This window comes from Manacus candei, unplaced genomic scaffold, assembly GCF_025592945.1.
Source record: "Manacus candei isolate 608988 ecotype Guabito, Panama unplaced genomic scaffold, ASM2559294v1 h1tg000078l, whole genome shotgun sequence".
Lineage (NCBI taxonomy): Eukaryota > Metazoa > Chordata > Aves > Passeriformes > Pipridae > Manacus > Manacus candei.
In genome coordinates this window covers 3,255,456-3,272,672 of record NW_026138126.1, presented here as the reverse complement: position 1 = coordinate 3,272,672, position 17,217 = coordinate 3,255,456, and the positions used below count along the sequence as shown (strand labels likewise).

Here is a 17,217-nt window from a genome sequence, read left to right as displayed (position 1 = left end):
GAAGGGTTTCACTTGTCTCCTCCCAGATTTAATAATTTAAAATGTTTATTAACACTCCTTAATTCATCAGAGCAGTTGGGAGTGTTAAGTTGCTTTGGAATGAAGGGTTTAAAGTGTTTGCATGACCCAACCAGTGGGAAAGAAGGTCAGTGCAAGCCTAATGCCTATTAAAAAAAAAAAAGCAAAACTAAACTAAAAAAGGGGATTAGAACATTTCAGGTGCTTTAACAATTCTGGTCTGCTGTGACATCCAGTTCAGTGTCATCATTTCGCTCAGGATCTGTAAATGAACAGGCTGATGAGAGCAGGTCCATGTCCTTTGAGGAATCCCCACTCCACAGAATGTTCCCAGCTCTGCTGCAGCCCAGGGAGGAGAGGAGAGGAGCTGCCAGGGCTTAAACTTCCAGGGGCCACACGTCATTCCCCCGGGAGATGTCCTGATCTGATAACTTCAGATACTGACTCCAGGGAGACACAGCTAAATTTAGCAGCAGGTTTAATCCTCAGAGAGGCCCTGGGTGCCTGCTGGGAAAAACAAGTGTTTTAGTTGCTGTTTCAGCGTTTCATGTGTCTTGTCAGGTTTCCCTTTCCTGTTACAGAGCCAACCTGGTGCCTGCAGCTTTTTCGTGGTGGCAGATCAGCCTGAGAGACAGGGAAGGCTCTGCAGCACAAACTCCTGTGTTTGTAGGAAAAAACCTAACCCCACAAGAGAACTCAACACAGAGCATTAATAATTCTTCACAGCAAATGAGGTGAAACCAAAAGGGGAGGCTGAAGAAAAGAATTTCTGTACTGAAGAGTTTATGAAGGAAAGGGCAAAGCCAACACAAAGACAGCACCAAGGCAGAGCCACCAGCGTTCTTGGTTTCCCTTTTTCCTGTTGTTACTGTTGCCAATATGTACATTCTTGCACATTTTGTCTGAAGAATAACCAAATTATATAATCCAGCGAAGCAGAAAGACCCAGAGGGTAGAGATGGATGTCACCTTGGCCATCTCCTGAGCAATACTGAAGTTGTTCCTTTTAACACTTGCCAGGTGATTGGCTGCCAAGTGCCTGCTTTTCCCTGCAGCCTGTTCCATGGTGCTTTAAAGAGCTCACAAAAGCATTAAAAATTACAGCTTTATGTGTGTTTCACAGTAGCACAGATTTATTTTGTCTAGTTTATGGTTCTTGTGCTATTCCTCAATGGATGTAATTGGCTGCTGTAAGGCACAAGTCAGGATGATATGGAAGGCAAGGCTGGAAAATGGCATTTCCTACCACCTTAAATACCCAGATTTCTGCTGCAACAAAGATTTTTCTCTCAAGATACTTTAGTTCTTTGCCCAAATAATGAGAAATCAGAATATATATTTATGCAACATTTTCTAGAAGGCTGTCAAAGACAGTTTGGATTTAGTGTGAGCTCCTTACATTCCTACTAGGATAACAGGACACGGGCAAGGCAAACCACCAGCACTGGAGAAACCATGCTGTTGATACCAAATGCTCTGTACAGAGGGTTGATATTTTCCTATTTAGGATGCTCTGTTGGCCCCAAGGCATCTGTTTTGTCCTGTGGGCTCATCCACCATAAGGAAATGCCAATTAAAGGGGTTTCAATCTGATCAGACATCAACATTGTTTGCTAAACGCCCACAAAATTACCTCCCAGCCAAGAATTTAATCCTGCTCCCGTGGTCTGCAGCAGCCTGTGAACGAGCTGGTGGGGGCTGGTGGCTCGTGGAACAGGCAGAGAGTGGGAAAAGCAGTTCCCTGTCATGCCAGAGCCCACACTGCCATCCTGACTCACAGCTGCTACTCACTTCAACTCCCTGATGGCACCTCTGACAAAAAGATGTTGATGGTGCTGAGTCATGAATACCTTGGAGCCTGGTCTCCCCTTTACACTTGTGCATCTGCATCTTTCACAGAGCATCCATAGAAAAAGTTCTATTTGTGATATTTCCTTATCTGTTTCCTTTATGTCCCCCCTGAAGCAAATCCGGGGAGGGAATTTTTCGGAGAGCTTGTGAATGTAAGGACAGATCACTGTGTGAGACAGTGATTTCACCTTAGCCTTAGGGTACAGGTAGGCTGGAGCCCTGGAATGTGGAAAAACAGGTCTGATATGTTTGGAGGCTTCAATGTTTTTATAGCCTGAGGAAATCCAGAATGTCCCGGGAAAAGACTTGCAGGGTTGATTTTGTTTGGTTTTGATTTGCAAATTTGCAGCAGCTCCCGGGAAACCATCACACGGGACATTCCTGCAGAAAACAAGCTCCTGCTTTCCCAAATATCCCAACCCCTGATGCTTCTCAATGGAGCTGGCAGGTCTTGACATCCCCAAAAAAGCCCTGCAGGCTGAGGACTCCTGGTCCCACTGCAACCACCTGAATCAGTGAGTGAGCTGATTCTCTTTGCTGGAGACAAGAACTGGTGTGATGAGCAACAATGACAGGTGGATGCAGAGGGAGAAGTACAAAACAACATCACAGATTACAGTCCTCTGAAGCACAGTCTAAAATTCCGTGATTTTAGGGTCCTAATGTTGGCTTAAATTAGATTTAGACCAATGTAGGCTAAACCCTAATGTAGGCTCTGCTCTGTCTGTCTGTCTCTCAAGGTAAAAGCTCCCTCTCCCTGCCTGTATGACTTATGACAGATTAGGATGTCGGTTAATCTCTTCTTATTTGAGTAGATGACTGTGGAGATTAATCAAATATTGTCTGCAAAAGGAGCCCATAAATGCAGATTACTAATTTTTCATTAATTATCTCTCTGTGTGCCAGAGGGATACAGAGGGTACAGCCAAGGATGGACACCAGCCTCTTAAATCTCATTTCATGGCAGAACTAGGAAAAGCACAGCAGCTGCTCTGGCTGATTCTGGCTTTCTCTCAGTTCAGTTTCCTGGAAAAGGCAAAAACCCACAGAAATTATAGATTTATGGTCTCCTGTGAGAAAATGGGGGAGCAGAAAGTGGTTCTGAGTGAGTGAATCTGCTTGGCTGGTAGATCATCACCTCTGTTCCACGGAGGAGGCAGCATTCCTTGTGGGAAGAGCCATCCTGAACACATGCAGAAACATTTATATACAAACTGAGACAGCAACGTGCTGGGAATATTGGAAAAAACAGCAGGATGGAAGAAAGGCACTGAAAAGGAGGGGAGATGCCTGTTCTGCCAGGGCCCCTCTGCTGAGGTGTTTGCCCCAGGTCCCTTCTCTGCATTCCAAGGGCATTTGGACAAAGAGGGGTTTCTCTACTTGTCCTCTGCTGACAGCTGCAGTTTTTGAGCTCAGCAACTGCCCCTGGGGCGAGTTCTGCAGCAGCACCCACTGACCCTGGGGAGCAGCAGGTGGGGCAGGGATGTTGTCCTGCACTACATGACAAAACCAGGAGCAGCAGCCAGCCATATTCTGTCACTGGAATTCTCCTGTCCACTGAAGCATCCCTCAGGAGGTGGATCAGCTACACAAGAGGTGGATTTGCTACAGTCTTTCTGATTTTTATCTCCTTTTTTTTTTTTTTTGGTAAACGATTACATTTTTCTTTCTATACTTTCAAATGTGCTGCTCCTTTGGGGGTGGTTCCCCACAGCCTGACAGAAGGCAGTGACAGGGCACAGGCTCATACTCATGGCCTGGGGATTGCTGTGCCTTCAATGCCACACCTTACCTCGAATCTCTCGAGTGCAGTTGGTGCACCACCCTTGGCACAACAGGGACAGCGAGAGCTTTCTGTGCAGGCACCTTTCTCTATTTGCCAAACTCCCCTAAACCTATTCCAGGACCAGATTTATTGGAAAACTAGAGACAGAAACAAAATTTTAAAAATGGGGATATTGGAATTGTAACTGCTGAGACTAAATATGTCAAAGCAGCAGCTCTTCTTATGCAGGAGGTAACTCCAGTTAGCAGCAACATCCTGACTGTCTCAGCTTAACGAGGCAGAAGCGTTTGCTGAGGAGGGCGGGATATGAGAAAAACCAAGTAATTAATAATCACTCCTAAGTAATCATGACTTCGAAATTAAGACGCTCCGGGCGAAAAGGCGTGGAAAAGAAAAAAATAACAGCTCTTTACTAGAGAACATATAAGGCACAGGTAACACAACGAAAGGAAACGAGTGGCGATCCCGCGCCCAAACTCGCACCGATAAAACAATTTAAAGTCATTTTTCGCGGTGATAACCGCGGCCAGCAGGGGGCGCTGGTGCACCAGGGGGCGGGGCTGCAGTGCTGGGGGCGGGGCTGCGGTGCCGGGGGCGGGGCTGCAGTGCTGGGGGCGGGGCTGCGGTGCCGGGGGCGGGGCTGCGGTGCCGGGCTCACGGCCGGCAGGGGGCGCTGTGGGGTCTCTGAGGGGCCCTCACAGCCGGGGCGGGAGAAGGGGACAGACAGACGGAGATTCCTCCCATCTGGCTCTGCCTGGCACTGCCCTTCCTCGGCCGATGGGTGCAAACTGCCACCAGCACGGAGTGGGGCAAAGAGCAGCCTTTCCCCTCAAAAGCTCCTCCGCGGACGGTACCGGCTCCTCGGATGAAATCTGAGGCGAGCAATCCTAAACATCCCCTGGTCAGATGATGTGACCGATACGTCTGTTCTAGAACAGGCAGCGGCCACAAGTATTGAGGCCACGTTGCTGAGAACACAGCTGCGCTGGGCAGGGTATGTCTCAAGGATGAAGGACCAAGCACCCCCTCCCTCAGTCACGGCCAGAAGATTTGGGAAAGGTCTCAGCCCATGTTTGTTACCAGCGTGCTGGTGATACAGGGCTTTGCAAATGCAGGTAAGGCCTTCGAGCCTGCACAATGGATTTTTTTAGGTGAGACACAGTGTGTGCTGATCTGAGCCCACCCTTCAATCCTAAGGTTCATCTGCCGGGGCCGAGCGAGCTTGGACAGTGGCAGCGAGGCCCTCAGGACGTAGGTTTGTTTAGAGTGACCTTCTCTTAGATGGATGGCCTTACAGGGCTGAACGAGCTCCACCTGCCCGGGTTTAGAGTTGTCCTTCTCTTACCCCCTCCCTAAGATCGTGCTCTGTGGTGAACTTGCCACTGGCTGCCCTAAGAGAGGAGCCCCAAAGAGAAGACACAAGGACTGCCTGAAACAACATCTCAGCCTTGGCCATATTGATCTCCATCACTGGTCTACTCTGGCCTCCAACCGGGAGGTCTGGAGACACCCCATCTATAACGCTGCTGATGCCTTTGAGAACGCAGCAGGATCACCCTTGAGGAGAAAAGACAATGCAGAAAGAATCGTGCCTTGCAGAATTTACCACCTAAGGAGTCTTTCTGCTGTGCCTTTTGCAGCCAGATGTGCCTGTCTCATATTGGCCTTCTTAGCCACCAGCGTGTTTGTAACAAACGTGGGCAGAGCCCTTCCCGAATCTTCATTCAAGAAGCCGAGCCAGGCCGTGGCCAAAGGTGGTGACTTGGCCGAAAACAAAAAATGAACCCCGGAGCTCTTCTTTTCGCTCACACCCTCCCTGAGTCAGGGCTAAAGTTAAGTGCCTGTCCCCAGAAGAAAAAAACAACTCACCTCCCCCTGCAGTCTTCTGAAGCAATTAGCTTGGAATGTGGGGCTATCAGCCGGTCCTTTTGTGTGTCTGGCTCACCCTGGCCACCTCCTCCCCCCTCCCTCCCTCAACACCTTTCTTTCACAGTGCTAAAGGGAAAAAATTCCAAGCAGGTTTTTTTTTTTTCTTGAAAACAAGAAAACCTGTGACACCTGAAGTTGTTCCTATCATGTGGGACAGTGGAATTCCAGGAAAATCGAATCACCCCTGAGGAAGGAGCTGTATCAGTAAGGCAAAACCAATATCCTTTGAAATTAGAAAGCTAAGTTGGATTGGTTTCAATAACAGACATATTTGCTAAGCATGGTTTGCTTGTAGAATGTGAATCCAAGTACCCATAAAGAAAGCAAATGGTAAAGATCATTGATTAGTGCAGGACCTGAGAGAAACCACTTCAATGATAATCTAGAACAGTTTACAGTATTAAACATGCCTTTTTCTGCATCCTTTTGATCAAGGAAAGTCAAGAAATCTTTACTTTTGAATGAGAAAATCCAGAAACAGGGAAGGAAGAAAAGAAGCCACCTGTCTCCTCCCTGAGCCACAAACAGCTCATGAACTGCCTTCCTGGGAGTGGCAGGATGGTGTCCACTCTAGACTGCTCACCATGGACTTGTGGTAAGACCATTATATGAACTTTTAAAAACAGCCCTATAAGAATTTCCTCACCTGGCAGATGGTGCAAGAGCAGCCTTTAAGGGCCAAAGCACCCCCTGATGAGAGGCCCAGCTCTGGGTCTGCCAGATCCCTCAAAACCTTTTGAACTGTTTATCTGTGAGAGGCAGAATGTTGCTCTGGGAGTGTTTGCACAGTTTCTAGCAGATCACCAAAGAGCCTATTCCAGCCAAAAGCCCTGACTGGGAATTGTACCCAGTGGAAGCAGCTTTGTTTGGGAGGGAAAACAAGTGACAGGCTGAGTAGTGACCACCACCACCAAGGGAATCGAATCACAGCCTTAGCAACGACTGTCTCTGCTCAGAAAGCAGAATTAACTGCTCTCAGTCCTGGATTTAAAGAAAAAGAGTAAACATTTGGCATTGAAAACTTTCCCTGAAACTCAAAACCCCTGATGGGTCAAAACCCTGATCATCACTTGGACCGAGGGACATGGGAATTGCAACAACCAAGTCTGTGCTGGATCCTCGGGTTGTGACTCTGTATTTTTCTACTCTGATTCTTTCTTTTCCCTTGTAAGTTTTCTTAAGTGTTTCTTTTATGCTTTTTTATTACTAGAGATAAGAACCAAAATGGCTCCAAACCTGCTTTACATGGCAACCAAACTGTTCTAAAATAAACCCTACACATATATATTTATAAACAGCCATCATTTACTGTCCTTTCACTCTAATCTGCCCCAAGGGATCGATGAATGAGAACCTGGGTCACCCTCACCTTCAGGACGGGTCAGAACAGATGCCAGACATGGGGGAAGCTTCTGGAAGCTGCTCACAGAACCCACTCCAGGAGTCCCCCCTGCTACCAAACCCCAGTACACTGCCCAGCACGGATCACTGGGAACACGGATCACTAGGGCTGTGCCCAACGTGGATCACCCAGGACGTGGGGCACCAGGTCTCTTCCTAACAAGGCTCCTCCGATGGGTGAAGGAGTTGGAGCAGCGGACAAAGCTCCTCCCATGCTCCCCACACGTGTAGGGCCTCTCCTTGGTGTGGATGTGCTGGTGGGTGATGAAGGTGCAGCTGGCACTGAAGGTTGTCCCACATCCCCCCCACTTTCAGGACTGTTGCCCGATGTGGATCTGCTGGTGGCGGATCAGGTTGGAGCTGACGTTGAAGCTCTTCCCACACTTCAAGCACTTGTAGGGCCGTTCCCCCGTGTGGATCTGCTGGTGGCGAATCAGGTGGGAGCTCTTGCTGAAGCTTTTCCCACATTCCAAGCACTTGTAGGGCCGTTCTCCAGTGTGGATCTTTCGGTGGCAGGTCAGGCTGGAGCTCTGGCTGAAGCTTTTCCCACATTCCCCACACGTGTAGGGCCGTTCTCCAGTGTGGACACGCTGGTGGGTGATGAGGTTGGAGCTCTGGCTGAAGCTCTTCCCACACTCCCCACACGTGTAGGGCTGTTCCCCTGTGTGCAGGTGCTGGTGGGTGAGGAGGGCAGTGCTCTTGCTGAAGCTCTTCCCACATTCCAAGCACTTGTAGGGCCGTTCCCCAGTGTGGATCTTCTGGTGGCAGATCAGGTCAGAGTTCCGGCTGAAGCTTCTCCCACAATCCCCACATGTGTAGGGCCGGTCCCCACTGTGGAAATTCTGATGGGTGGTGAGGTGGGAGCTGTGCCTGAAGCTCTTCCCACATTCCCCACACCTGTAGGGCCGTTCCCCAGTGTGGATGCGCCGGTGGGTGAGGAGGTGGGAGTTCCATCTGAAGCTCTTCCCACATTCCAAGCACTTGTAAGGCTTCTCCTGAGTGTGAAACTGCTCAGGGACCACCAGGTCAGAGCTCTGGCTCAAGCTCTGCCTGCCTTCCCAGCACAGGGTGAGTCTTTCCTCCTCGAAGCACCCTGGGCTGGCTTTGGAGTCCCTCCTCCTGGGGAATGTCCAGGACTTTTCCTCCCCGGTGCCTTCCTGTGCCCTGGAGCCCTTCAAAACGGCCTCTCCCACCAGGTTCTGCTGGGGGGATTTGTCCTCCATGCTCTCCGTCCTCAGCTCGGGGCCTGGGGCAGGAAGAAAGGACAGAGAGGGGATTTGCCTCCAGGCCAGAGGAAAGGGCAAGGACATCCCCCCAAATCCATCCCTGGCAGGACAGCGGCAGCAGCAGGGTTGTCCTACAGCCCGGGATGATGCTCAGCTGGAAGATGTGGGAAAGACAAGGGCAAAGGGGCACTGACCTCCTCCTCACCTGCCTGGCTGTCCCACAGCATCTTCCTCTTCCTCGCAGCCTCCTCCTCCATCTGGCCAAGGAAGGAGAAATCCTGTTTTGAGGAGCAAAAACAAGGAGTGAGCACGTTGGGTTGGGGGTTCCTCCAGTCCAAGTCCATATCTAAAAGCCACCAAGCATCTTGCAACTGTAAAAACCTCCAAAATACCAACATTCAGCCCAAAAAACCCTCCCAGGAGATCCCCCTCTCTGGTCTCTCCACTTTGGGGTTCTAGGGGTCCCCTCTGTCTGGGCTGCTGGGGGTCCCACATGTACTGGGGGTTCCCCCTCTCTGGGGTCGCCACCCTCTCCAAGCTGCCAGGGGGTCCTGGGAATCCCAAGCCTCTGTGCCTCTGTGGTTTCCCCACTTTGGGGTTCTGGGATTGCCCCCTCTCCAGGGTCCCACTCAGGAATGCCAAGGGTTTCAGAGGTCCCAGGGATCCCTTCTCCGGGGTGTGCTGGAGAAATGAACCCAACTCAAAAGAGATTATAAGTCAGAGTTACAATTTAATAAAAATAACACAATAAATACAAGTATATGGACAAACAACTGGTTTTAACCCACAAAACCCAGATGGAACACCCAGCACCCTGGGCCACGAACAGAGTGGTGTTTATTTTGGAGCCCCACGTGGTCCCCCTGAGTCCAAAGTAAAAGGAGAGGGAAAACCTGTTGGTGAGAGTGGTGGTTGCAGTCTGGTCGAGAGTGGTGATCACAGTCTGGTCGAGGGTGGTGGTCACAGTCTGGTTGAGGTTCTGGTCCTCCTCTGGATTGGACAAACGGGCCCAGAAGTCCCAAGACCCCAAGATTATACACACTCAGGTTCGAGTGGGAATGCCCAGTACCTCCCCCAGGGCAGGGAGTTCCACAGTGAGTGATGTGAGCCGTGTGATATTTTTTGAATCCTTGGTGGCCCATTAGCAGCCGTGACCCCTCAGGCTGGGTGTGGAGGTGCTAATGAGTCCCTGGAGGGGAGTTAACATCACCCATAACTACAGCCTGAGGGGTCAGGTGTGCTCTGAGCAGCTGCTGCAAACGACCCATTGTTAACAGTCCCTGGGAAATGGCAGAGACGGTGTAGAACACCCAGTTTGGGTTACACCCATGTTACACCCACGAAACTGGGCCCGGCTGCTCTAACTAGGACACAGGGGTCCCACGGGTCCCCCCTCTCCTGAGTTCCCCCTCTCCAGGCTGCTGGGGGCCCGGGAATCCTGGGAATGCCCCCTCTCCGGGCACCCATTTCGTTGTCCCAGAACTGCCCCCCCTCTCCAGGCCGCCGGGGGTCCCCCAGCTCCGGTATCGCCCCTCTCCGTTCTCCCCACTCCGGGGGTCTCGGGGTTCCCACCCACCCCCGGCTTTCCTGGGGGGGTCCCCAAAACCGGTGTGCGGGTTTTGGGGTAGCGGGCCGACAATGGAGGTGGCGGTTCCTGACCAGAGGAAGACCAAACCCCACCCGGGAGGGACCCCGCATCCCCCCGTCCACCGCCGGGGCTCTGCCGGGAACCGCCACCGGGACCCCCCTGAAAAGCATCTCCCGGGGCCCCCCAATATCGCCCCAAAGGGCATTTCTGGCTCAGCTTTGGAATCCTCCAGGCTTCAATATCGCACCAGCCCTCGACAAAAAGAAAAAAAACAAACCCAGAGACCCCTCAAGATATTTGGGGCGAGCTCCCCCTCCCGGCTCACCCGCGGGCTGCGGAGGGAGCGATGCTCCCGGGGAAGCTCCGGCCCCCCAGCCTTTCCTTCTGTTCTGTTCTAGCTGCTCTTCCTGCTCCGGCTCCTCCCCATCCCGCCCTTTCCTCCCCCTCCACTTCCTCCCGCTCCTGCCCCTCCCTAATTCCAGCCCCTTCCCCTCCTCCTCCTCCACAGGTATGAGGTGGGGGAGGCCCGGGCCGGGCTCCGACCCCACCACCAACAGGTAACGCAGGGAGGGGGGAATTGGGGGGACACGGGGTTTTGGGGGGCCTGGGGAGTCCCAGAGTCAAGGCAGAGGGAGGCTGGGGAGAGGGAGAGGTGGGATAGGCGAGAAAGGGGGTGTAGGGAGGTGTTGATGCAGGATAAGGGGGTACAGGGGGAGTCTGGAGCTGGGGAAGAGGGTGCAGGGGGGTCCCAGTGTCTGGGAATGGGGGTCCAGGGGCTTCCCCAGGTCAACGAAAAGTGGGGCTAGGGGTGGGGAGAGGCAGGATGGGGGGTCCAGGGGGTCCTTGTGCCCAGGAAAAGGGGCATCCAGGGGCCTCCAGTGTCAGGAAAAGGTGGTTCAGTGGGTGGGGAGACATGGGATGTCCGAGAAGGGGGTTCAGGGGATCCCTGAGGTTGAGGAAAGGAGGAGTTGGGGACTGGGAGAGGCCGGAATTGGGGTGAGATTGAGCCATTTTCAGTGGGATTGAGTAGTTTTGAGGTGATGGATTTATCCCTATTGGCTCTTGGAGTGAAAAGCAGTGGAGAAAATTCTCCCAAATCTGCCCCGAACCCCCGAATCTTTCTGAATATCCCCTGAACTCCAAATTCATCCCCAAATTCCAGTAAAATGATGGGACTTTAGATGCTTTGTTGTATTTCTTTATTTTTACCCTAATTTCAGGTGTTTTGAAGGAATGAAGATGGATCAAATAAAAATCAAGGTGAAAATAGAAGGATTTACATGTTGGTGTTGTATGAGTATCTGTGAGGTTGGGTTTTGGTGGGTGGAAGAGCCTTTTTTGGGGTGGGGGTTCTACCCCATTGTCTCCAAAATCTTGGACACAGGCTTTGGGGCTGCTGGGGCTGGTAACAAGTGACAGGACCAGAAGAAACGACCTCGAGTTAAAGGTTTAGGCTCCAGGCTGGGGATAGAGTGGCTGGAGAGCAGCCAGGCAGGAAGGGAGCTGAGAGTTTGGATTGACAGGAAGCTGAGCATGAGCCAGAGTGTGCCCAGGTGGCCAAGAAGGCCAATGGATCCTGGCCTGGCTCAGGAACAGGGTGGCCAAGAGGGCCAAGGAGGTGATTCTTGCCCTGGACTCAGCACTGGTGAGGCCACCCCTGGAGTGCTGTGTCCAGTTCTGGGCCCTCAGCTCAGGAAGGACATGGAGGGGCTGGAGCAGGTCCAGAGGAGAGCAACGAGGCTGGGGAAGGGACTGGAGCACAAGTGCTGTGAGGAGAGGCTGAGGGAGCTGGGGCTGTTCAGCCTGGAGAAGAGGAGGCTCAGGCGAGACCTCCTCACTCTCTGCAACTCCCTGACAGGAGGGGGGAGCCGGGGGGGGGGGTTGGTCTCTTTTCCCAGGCAACCATCAGCAAGACAAGAGGGCTGGGTCTGAAGCTGTGCCAGGGGAGGTTTAGGTTGGATATTAGGAGGAAATTCTTTACAGAGAGGGGGGTCAGACATTGGAATGGGCTGCCCAGGGAAGGGGTGGATTCTCCATCCCCGGAGGTTTTTAAGATGAGACTGGATGTGGCATCAGTGCCATGGTCTAGTAACGACGGCAGTAGTGGACCAAGGGTTGGACTTGATCTCAGAGGTCCCTTCCAACCCGGCCGATTCCATGATTCCATGGTTCCATGGTTCCCCAGCATCCCCGGGGATCCCCCCGGGCCCCTTCCCGCCGCGGGGGCGGTGCCCGTCCGACAGGCCCCGCCCACGGCAACGCGCGCACCAATGGCAGGGCCGGGCGATGTTGACGGGGCGGGGCGTCGCCGCCGCCACGCGCGAACCCTCTCAGACCCCCCGACCCCAGCGCCGGGGCGGCCGCGACTGTCGGCGACTGTCGGCGACTCGGCGGGCACGGCCCGGCCCGGGCACAGCGCAGGGCGGCGGGTCCTCGGCCCTGCTCTTGCCCCTTCTTTTTTCCCTACGGATTGTTTTGGTTTTTTTTCTGCCGTCCTGCCTTTCCAACAACGACGAGCTCTCTCCTGAGCTGCGGAAGCTGCGGCGCGACACCGGCACGGGGTAAGGGACGGCGCCGGGGAGCGGCCGGGGGCTGGGGAGGGCGGCGGGACGGGCCCGCCCGCCGCTGCGGAGGGTTGCGGCGAGCGAGCACTTGGGGGATGCCCCCCCTTTCTCACTGCGGGCGCGGGAGCCGCCGGGGCTGGGTGCTGACGCTGGGGACCGGGCACCTGAGCAAGCTGCCCGGAGCCTTCGTTTTGGCGGAAAACCCCTGTCCTGGTCCGGGGGAAAACCAAAAAAAAGCCCGTTTCCTGGAAGCGGGAGGGGAGCTGCCCCTGCTCCCCCCAACGGCCGCGCCGCCCGCGCGCGGGGGGTTCCGCATCGTTCTCGCCGCCAAACCCCCGCGACAGCCGGGCCAGCGGCCCCCGCTGCCGTCCGGGAGCTCGCTCTCTCGCGGCCCAAGATCCACCACGGGACTCCGCTTTTGCAGCCCGGCACCGGAGCCAGCGCCGCATCCCCTGCCCGGTATTCCCCAAAGCCTGGAGCTGCCGGCTGGCTCCAAGTGACGCTGTGCTTGGCGTGGGTCCCTGCGCCCCCCCACACCCGGGTTGGTTTGGGGCACCAGGGGAAGGGAGAAGCATAATCAGCATCAAACCGAGGGAAGCAGGTTGTGGGGATGGGACGGACCCGATGAAGACTTTAGGGTCTTTAGCCGAGGTGTTAAGACCCTGAGAGTTTGCCCTGCTCAGGACAGGTGGGAGAAACGACCTCTCTCGGTGGGATGGTAGGGCCGGATTTTGGTTGGTTGTGGGGAGGGTTTGTTGGTTTTTCAGCCAAAAGCTTGCTGGGCAGCACCAGCCCACTGGAGTTTGGGTGGCACTGGGAGCACAACGGTTTGAGGATATTTTCCCGAGGGCCAGGGCTGCTAAAGTACCCCCAGGGAAGATGTTGCAGCTCCCATGCCCAGCACTCCAGGGATGGGTCTTGCCCAGTGACACTGGGAGCACTCAGGCCCAGCCCTGGTGCCAGAGAGCGACTGTGCCTCAGGGAACCTCAACCCTCTCCCTCTTGTTCTTGCAGGATCTGTCCCGTCCATTCCCTCCCCTTCACATGCACCCGGTGACGTGCCAAGGCATGGTGTGCTCCAGCCCTGTGCTGAGAGCTCAGGGGCAGTCGAGCTCCACCAAGGAAGACAGGCCTGGCAGCGAGCCAGACCTCACGTGGCTGGTTAACCTCACAGGCGCCCAAATCGGCTTGCCCCCCATATCTGAGGACCCCGAGGACCGCTGCACCATCTGGGAAAATCTGGTCAGTCTGGTGGACTTTCAGTCCCCAGGCTTTCCCCTGACTGCTGAGGAGCTGTGCGAGTACATCGACATTCCCCGCACGGCCATCTCCCCCTCCTCCACCTCCATGACCACCACGACGCACCACGACGCGGCTGAGCCCTCTCAGCTCACTGGGAACATCAACTACAAGACCAACCCGCACGTCAGGCCACCCTACTCCTACGCCACCCTCATCTGCATGGCGATGGAAGCCAGCAAGAAGCCCAAGATCACCCTCTCGGCCATTTGCAAGTGGATCAGTGACAACTTCTGCTACTTCCAACCTGCTGATCCCACCTGGCAGGTAGGAGATTTGCAGCCCTCCTGCCTCGGCCCCTCTCCACACAGGGATGGGCAGGGCTTTCCACAGCCTCCACCCTGCAAGACAAGGTCCCACAGGGATTCTGGATCCCACAGGGAGGAGAGTGGCCCCGGCAGCTGGTGGGGAAGGGCTGGAACGGGAAAGAACTTGGCTGGGCACAAATGCCAGGGCTGCCGGGGTGACAGAGGGAAGGAGCCCTCCTGGGGGAGAGCTGGGGGCCATTTTGGGAGCTGGGAGATACCCATTGGGCTCCCAGCCCCTGAGGCTCCTGTTGGTTCTGTGGCAAAGGCCTCTCAGTCCCTACCTTTCTGGAACGCTGGTGGGGTCCTGAGTCCCTCAGGGCTGAGCACACGTGCAAAAAGTCACCACGCTGAGTATCCCTGGGTGCTGAGGACCAGGCACAGGAGAGGCATGGAGATGCTGTTTGTTGGACAAGTCACTCACTGGGGAGTTTCCCAGATGAAGTGCTGCTGCTTTCCAAGCAGGGCACAGGGCTGGTCTCCTGGCCCCTCAGACAGCCAAGGAGGCTCCATCGCTGGGAAAAGCTGCTGAGACCTGCAGAGGGAAGACCAAGAGGGGTCAAACAAGGCTGCTGTCCCCAGCTAGCACAAGTGTGTCCCTAGCAGGGAGGGGACAGCCCCAGGCTTACCAGCTTTGGGGACAGCCTGAAGCCCTCCCCACAGCAGCTTTTCCCAGCCACCTGGGCTTGCTGCCTTCCTCCATCACACGAGGTCACATGTGGGCCACTCTGGCACGTGAGGCTTTCTAGCAGAGGGCAGGGCAAGAGGGCTGTGGGTGGCTCATCCTCCCGCTTGGTTATTGCCAGCCCAAATCCACAGTGTTCCCATGATCCTGGCTGGCTGTGCTGCCCCAGCCAAGACCGGGCAAACCCAATGCAAGCCCCCTGCCCAGGAGTTGCCCACCTTCCCCCCAGGCAGCTGGGTCTCCAGTGGTTCCTGAAGCTCATCACAGGCAAGAGAACCCCGGACGGTCCCTCCTCCTTTCCAGGGCCACTTGGGTTCCCCAGCCTCTCCTGTGCCAGGGGAACTATGTGAGCACTTTGGGAGGAGGAGCTGGCTGCTTTGGCTTGGCTTTGGGGAGCCCAATGCTGGGTTATGTACCCAACAGCTGAGTTTCCTTTCTGATTATTTGCTGCACTTCAGGCACATTCAGAGGATTTTCTGGAGGGCACGTAGCCCGAGATGTCCTGGTGTTGCCATTCCTGCTTTCTTTTCCCAAAGGGCCTTGCTGAAAACCTGCTTTTGCACCAGCCTCCCCACACAGGTAGGTCCCTCCCACGCCAGCAGACAAACATTCAGCCTTGGGTTTTCTTCTCTTTTGGACCTAGAGCTCCATCCGGCACAACCTCTGCATCAACAAGTGCTTCATCAAGGTGACCCGGGAGAAGAGCGAACCAGGGAGAGGCGCATTTTGGAAGCTCCACTCCCGATATGCCAACCGGCTCAAGAGCAGGGCCTTCAAGGAGTGGAGGATGTCACCAGTGCAGATCCAGACGGGCTCCCCTGAAAGAGCCCAGCAAGAGGCATGGCACGTCATCAGCCCAGCTGCCTCAGCCTGCAGCTCCCGTAACAACCTCGAGATCAGCATGGAGCTGCAGCAGCTGCTGAAGGAGTTTGAAGAGTTTGAAAACAGCCAGAACTGGCATGGCGTGGAGAAGGAAGCGGGGCAGCAGCGCAAGCAGCCCACGCCAACGGCCAAGGCGTCTCGGCTTCCCAGCTCTGCTTCCGGGAGCCAGGAGGAGCGGAATGACCTGACCGAGCTGAAGGGTGACACTGACTGGGAAGCTCTCCTGAACAACCACCTGGACGAAGGAGACTTCTCCATCCTTGGGGATCTGGAGCTCCCGCCTCCCATCCAGCCCATAACACCCCACCTGGACTGGGCGGGACAAGGGCAGCACACGGACTGTCCCCAAGAACAGGAGCGAGTCCTCACCAAACCCAACCACAGCAACCCAGGCTTGGATGAAACCCTCATGGCCACAGCTTTCCTGGAGTGTGCCTGGCACAAGGAAACAACCGAGAACCTCTCCAACTTCGTCCCCATTGACCAGGGGGCTGAAAACATCCAGGCCTCTTTGCCAGAGAGGGATGTCACAGACTGGAACATTCTGACCTGCTTCCATTAACACTTCACTGGAGATGGTAGATGGCAGGTGACAGACTAGATTATATTAGACAGACTTAAGAGGGGCTTTGGGTGTGGGCCTAGATGTTTACATTGACAAACTTTCTTTTTATTTCTTTCAGTTCTATTCTCATGTTTGGCAGATATGTTGAAGAACTGCACAGATACTTCTACACTTTAACTTTTTTTCATGCAAAAGTTATTAATAAATTAAACAAAATAATGAAGACGAAAAAAAGGAGAAGAAAACCCCCTTCTGCCTCCTTGTTTCCCTCCGGCACAGCCTGGCTCTGCCTGAGCTGCTGCCCTGGAGGCAGGGGAGATCTCCTCAGCCCAGCCCTGCTTCTACACCCAGCCCCAGGACACGGGAACTCTCACCCACTTCCACGATGGCACAGCTGTTACCCACGGGGAAAGCGAAGCACAGACCAGCACCAGCGTGCCAATGGTTACACACCACCAGCACAACATCAGGCCAGCTGTGCCTGGTGTCCTGAGCCTTGGGTGCTGCTCCTGACCCTGGGAATAGCCTTCCTTGCCACTGCAGGGAGCTCCTGGGGGCAATGTGGTCCGAATGCCAGGGACAATCCCTCTGCCTGTGCCACCTCCCCACCCAGCCCTACAGATGCCCTGAGAAGCCCAAGGGGCTTCAGAGCCCTTGTGGGCCCAGGGAGGCGAGAGGAGCTGCACAGAAGCTGCAGGAAGAGCTGAGCCTGCACCAGGCCAGTCCTGTCAAGGAGCAGTTGGGCTGCACCAGGGGAGGGACCAAAGCAGGGCACGCTCAGCTGCCAGCCTGGCCAGCACAGGCAGGGCAGGGCATGGCATGGGGGTGCTGGGGGCAGCAGGTTTGGGGAGGGCAGCTGGGCTCGGGGGTGTGGGCTGGGGGCCCAGCTGGCTGCAGCCAGGCTGTGGGTATCTCTCTGTGCACACAGTCAGGGGGCAGGGCTGCCCCTTGGGATGAGAAGTTGGGAGAAGGGCACTGGAAGGGCAATCTGGAAAAGGCTGGTCTGGCCCCTGCCTGGGGGTCAAAAAGACCGAACTGAAATCAGGAGTCTGACTCGTAAGGAGAAAACAGTGTGCTATAAAGTCAGGTGCCTGGTCAGGATCAGAACTGTCAACAGA

The 17,217-nt window shown here is 54.7% G+C and overlaps 2 protein-coding genes across 4 annotated transcripts; one reads left to right on the top strand and one right to left on the bottom strand.

Annotated features, from left to right (window-relative positions):
* Nucleotides 1-6,871: 6,871 nt before the first annotated feature.
* On the bottom strand, nucleotides 6,872-10,339 carry LOC127481297 (zinc finger protein 239-like). The gene is made up of 4 exons (XM_051810438.1): nucleotides 10,125-10,339; nucleotides 9,105-9,201; nucleotides 8,417-8,489; nucleotides 6,872-8,231 (listed from the first exon to the last, which is right to left on the bottom strand). The coding sequence occupies exons 3-4, from the start codon at nucleotides 8,466-8,468 to the stop codon at nucleotides 7,297-7,299; spliced, it is 987 nt and encodes a 328-aa protein (XP_051666398.1). The 5' UTR covers nucleotides 8,469-8,489; nucleotides 9,105-9,201; nucleotides 10,125-10,339; the 3' UTR covers nucleotides 6,872-7,296.
* A 1,906-nt stretch (nucleotides 10,340-12,245) lies between these two features.
* On the top strand, nucleotides 12,246-16,337 carry LOC127481296 (forkhead box protein J1-like). Of its 3 annotated transcripts, none has more exons than XM_051810435.1 (4): nucleotides 12,246-12,360; nucleotides 13,378-13,929; nucleotides 15,296-16,123; nucleotides 16,218-16,337. In XM_051810435.1, the coding sequence occupies exons 2-3, from the start codon at nucleotides 13,408-13,410 to the stop codon at nucleotides 16,094-16,096; spliced, it is 1,323 nt and encodes a 440-aa protein (XP_051666395.1). In that variant the 5' UTR covers nucleotides 12,246-12,360; nucleotides 13,378-13,407; the 3' UTR covers nucleotides 16,097-16,123; nucleotides 16,218-16,337. The 3 variants fall into 3 exon arrangements, with proteins under 3 accessions (XP_051666395.1, XP_051666396.1, XP_051666397.1); XM_051810436.1 differs by having other exon boundaries at nucleotides 15,296-16,119; nucleotides 16,218-16,335; XM_051810437.1 differs by lacking the exon at nucleotides 12,246-12,360 and adding an exon at nucleotides 12,793-12,904.
* The last annotated feature ends 880 nt before the right edge of the window (nucleotides 16,338-17,217 follow it).

Bases quoted from the DNA above. Each gene is read 5' to 3' on its own strand.
- LOC127481297 (XM_051810438.1), bottom strand. From the start codon at position 8,468: ATGGAGGAGGAGGCTGCGAGGAAGAGGAAGATGCTGTGGGACAGCCAG. The intron at 8,232-8,416 runs GTGAGGAGGAGG...TTCCTGCCCCAG, and splicing joins GCTGTGGGACAGCCAGGCAG to GCCCCGAGCTGAGGACGGAG.
- LOC127481296 (XM_051810435.1), top strand. From the start codon at position 13,408: ATGCACCCGGTGACGTGCCAAGGCATGGTGTGCTCCAGCCCTGTGCTG. The intron at 13,930-15,295 runs GTAGGAGATTTG...TTTTGGACCTAG, and splicing joins CTGCTGATCCCACCTGGCAG to AGCTCCATCCGGCACAACCT.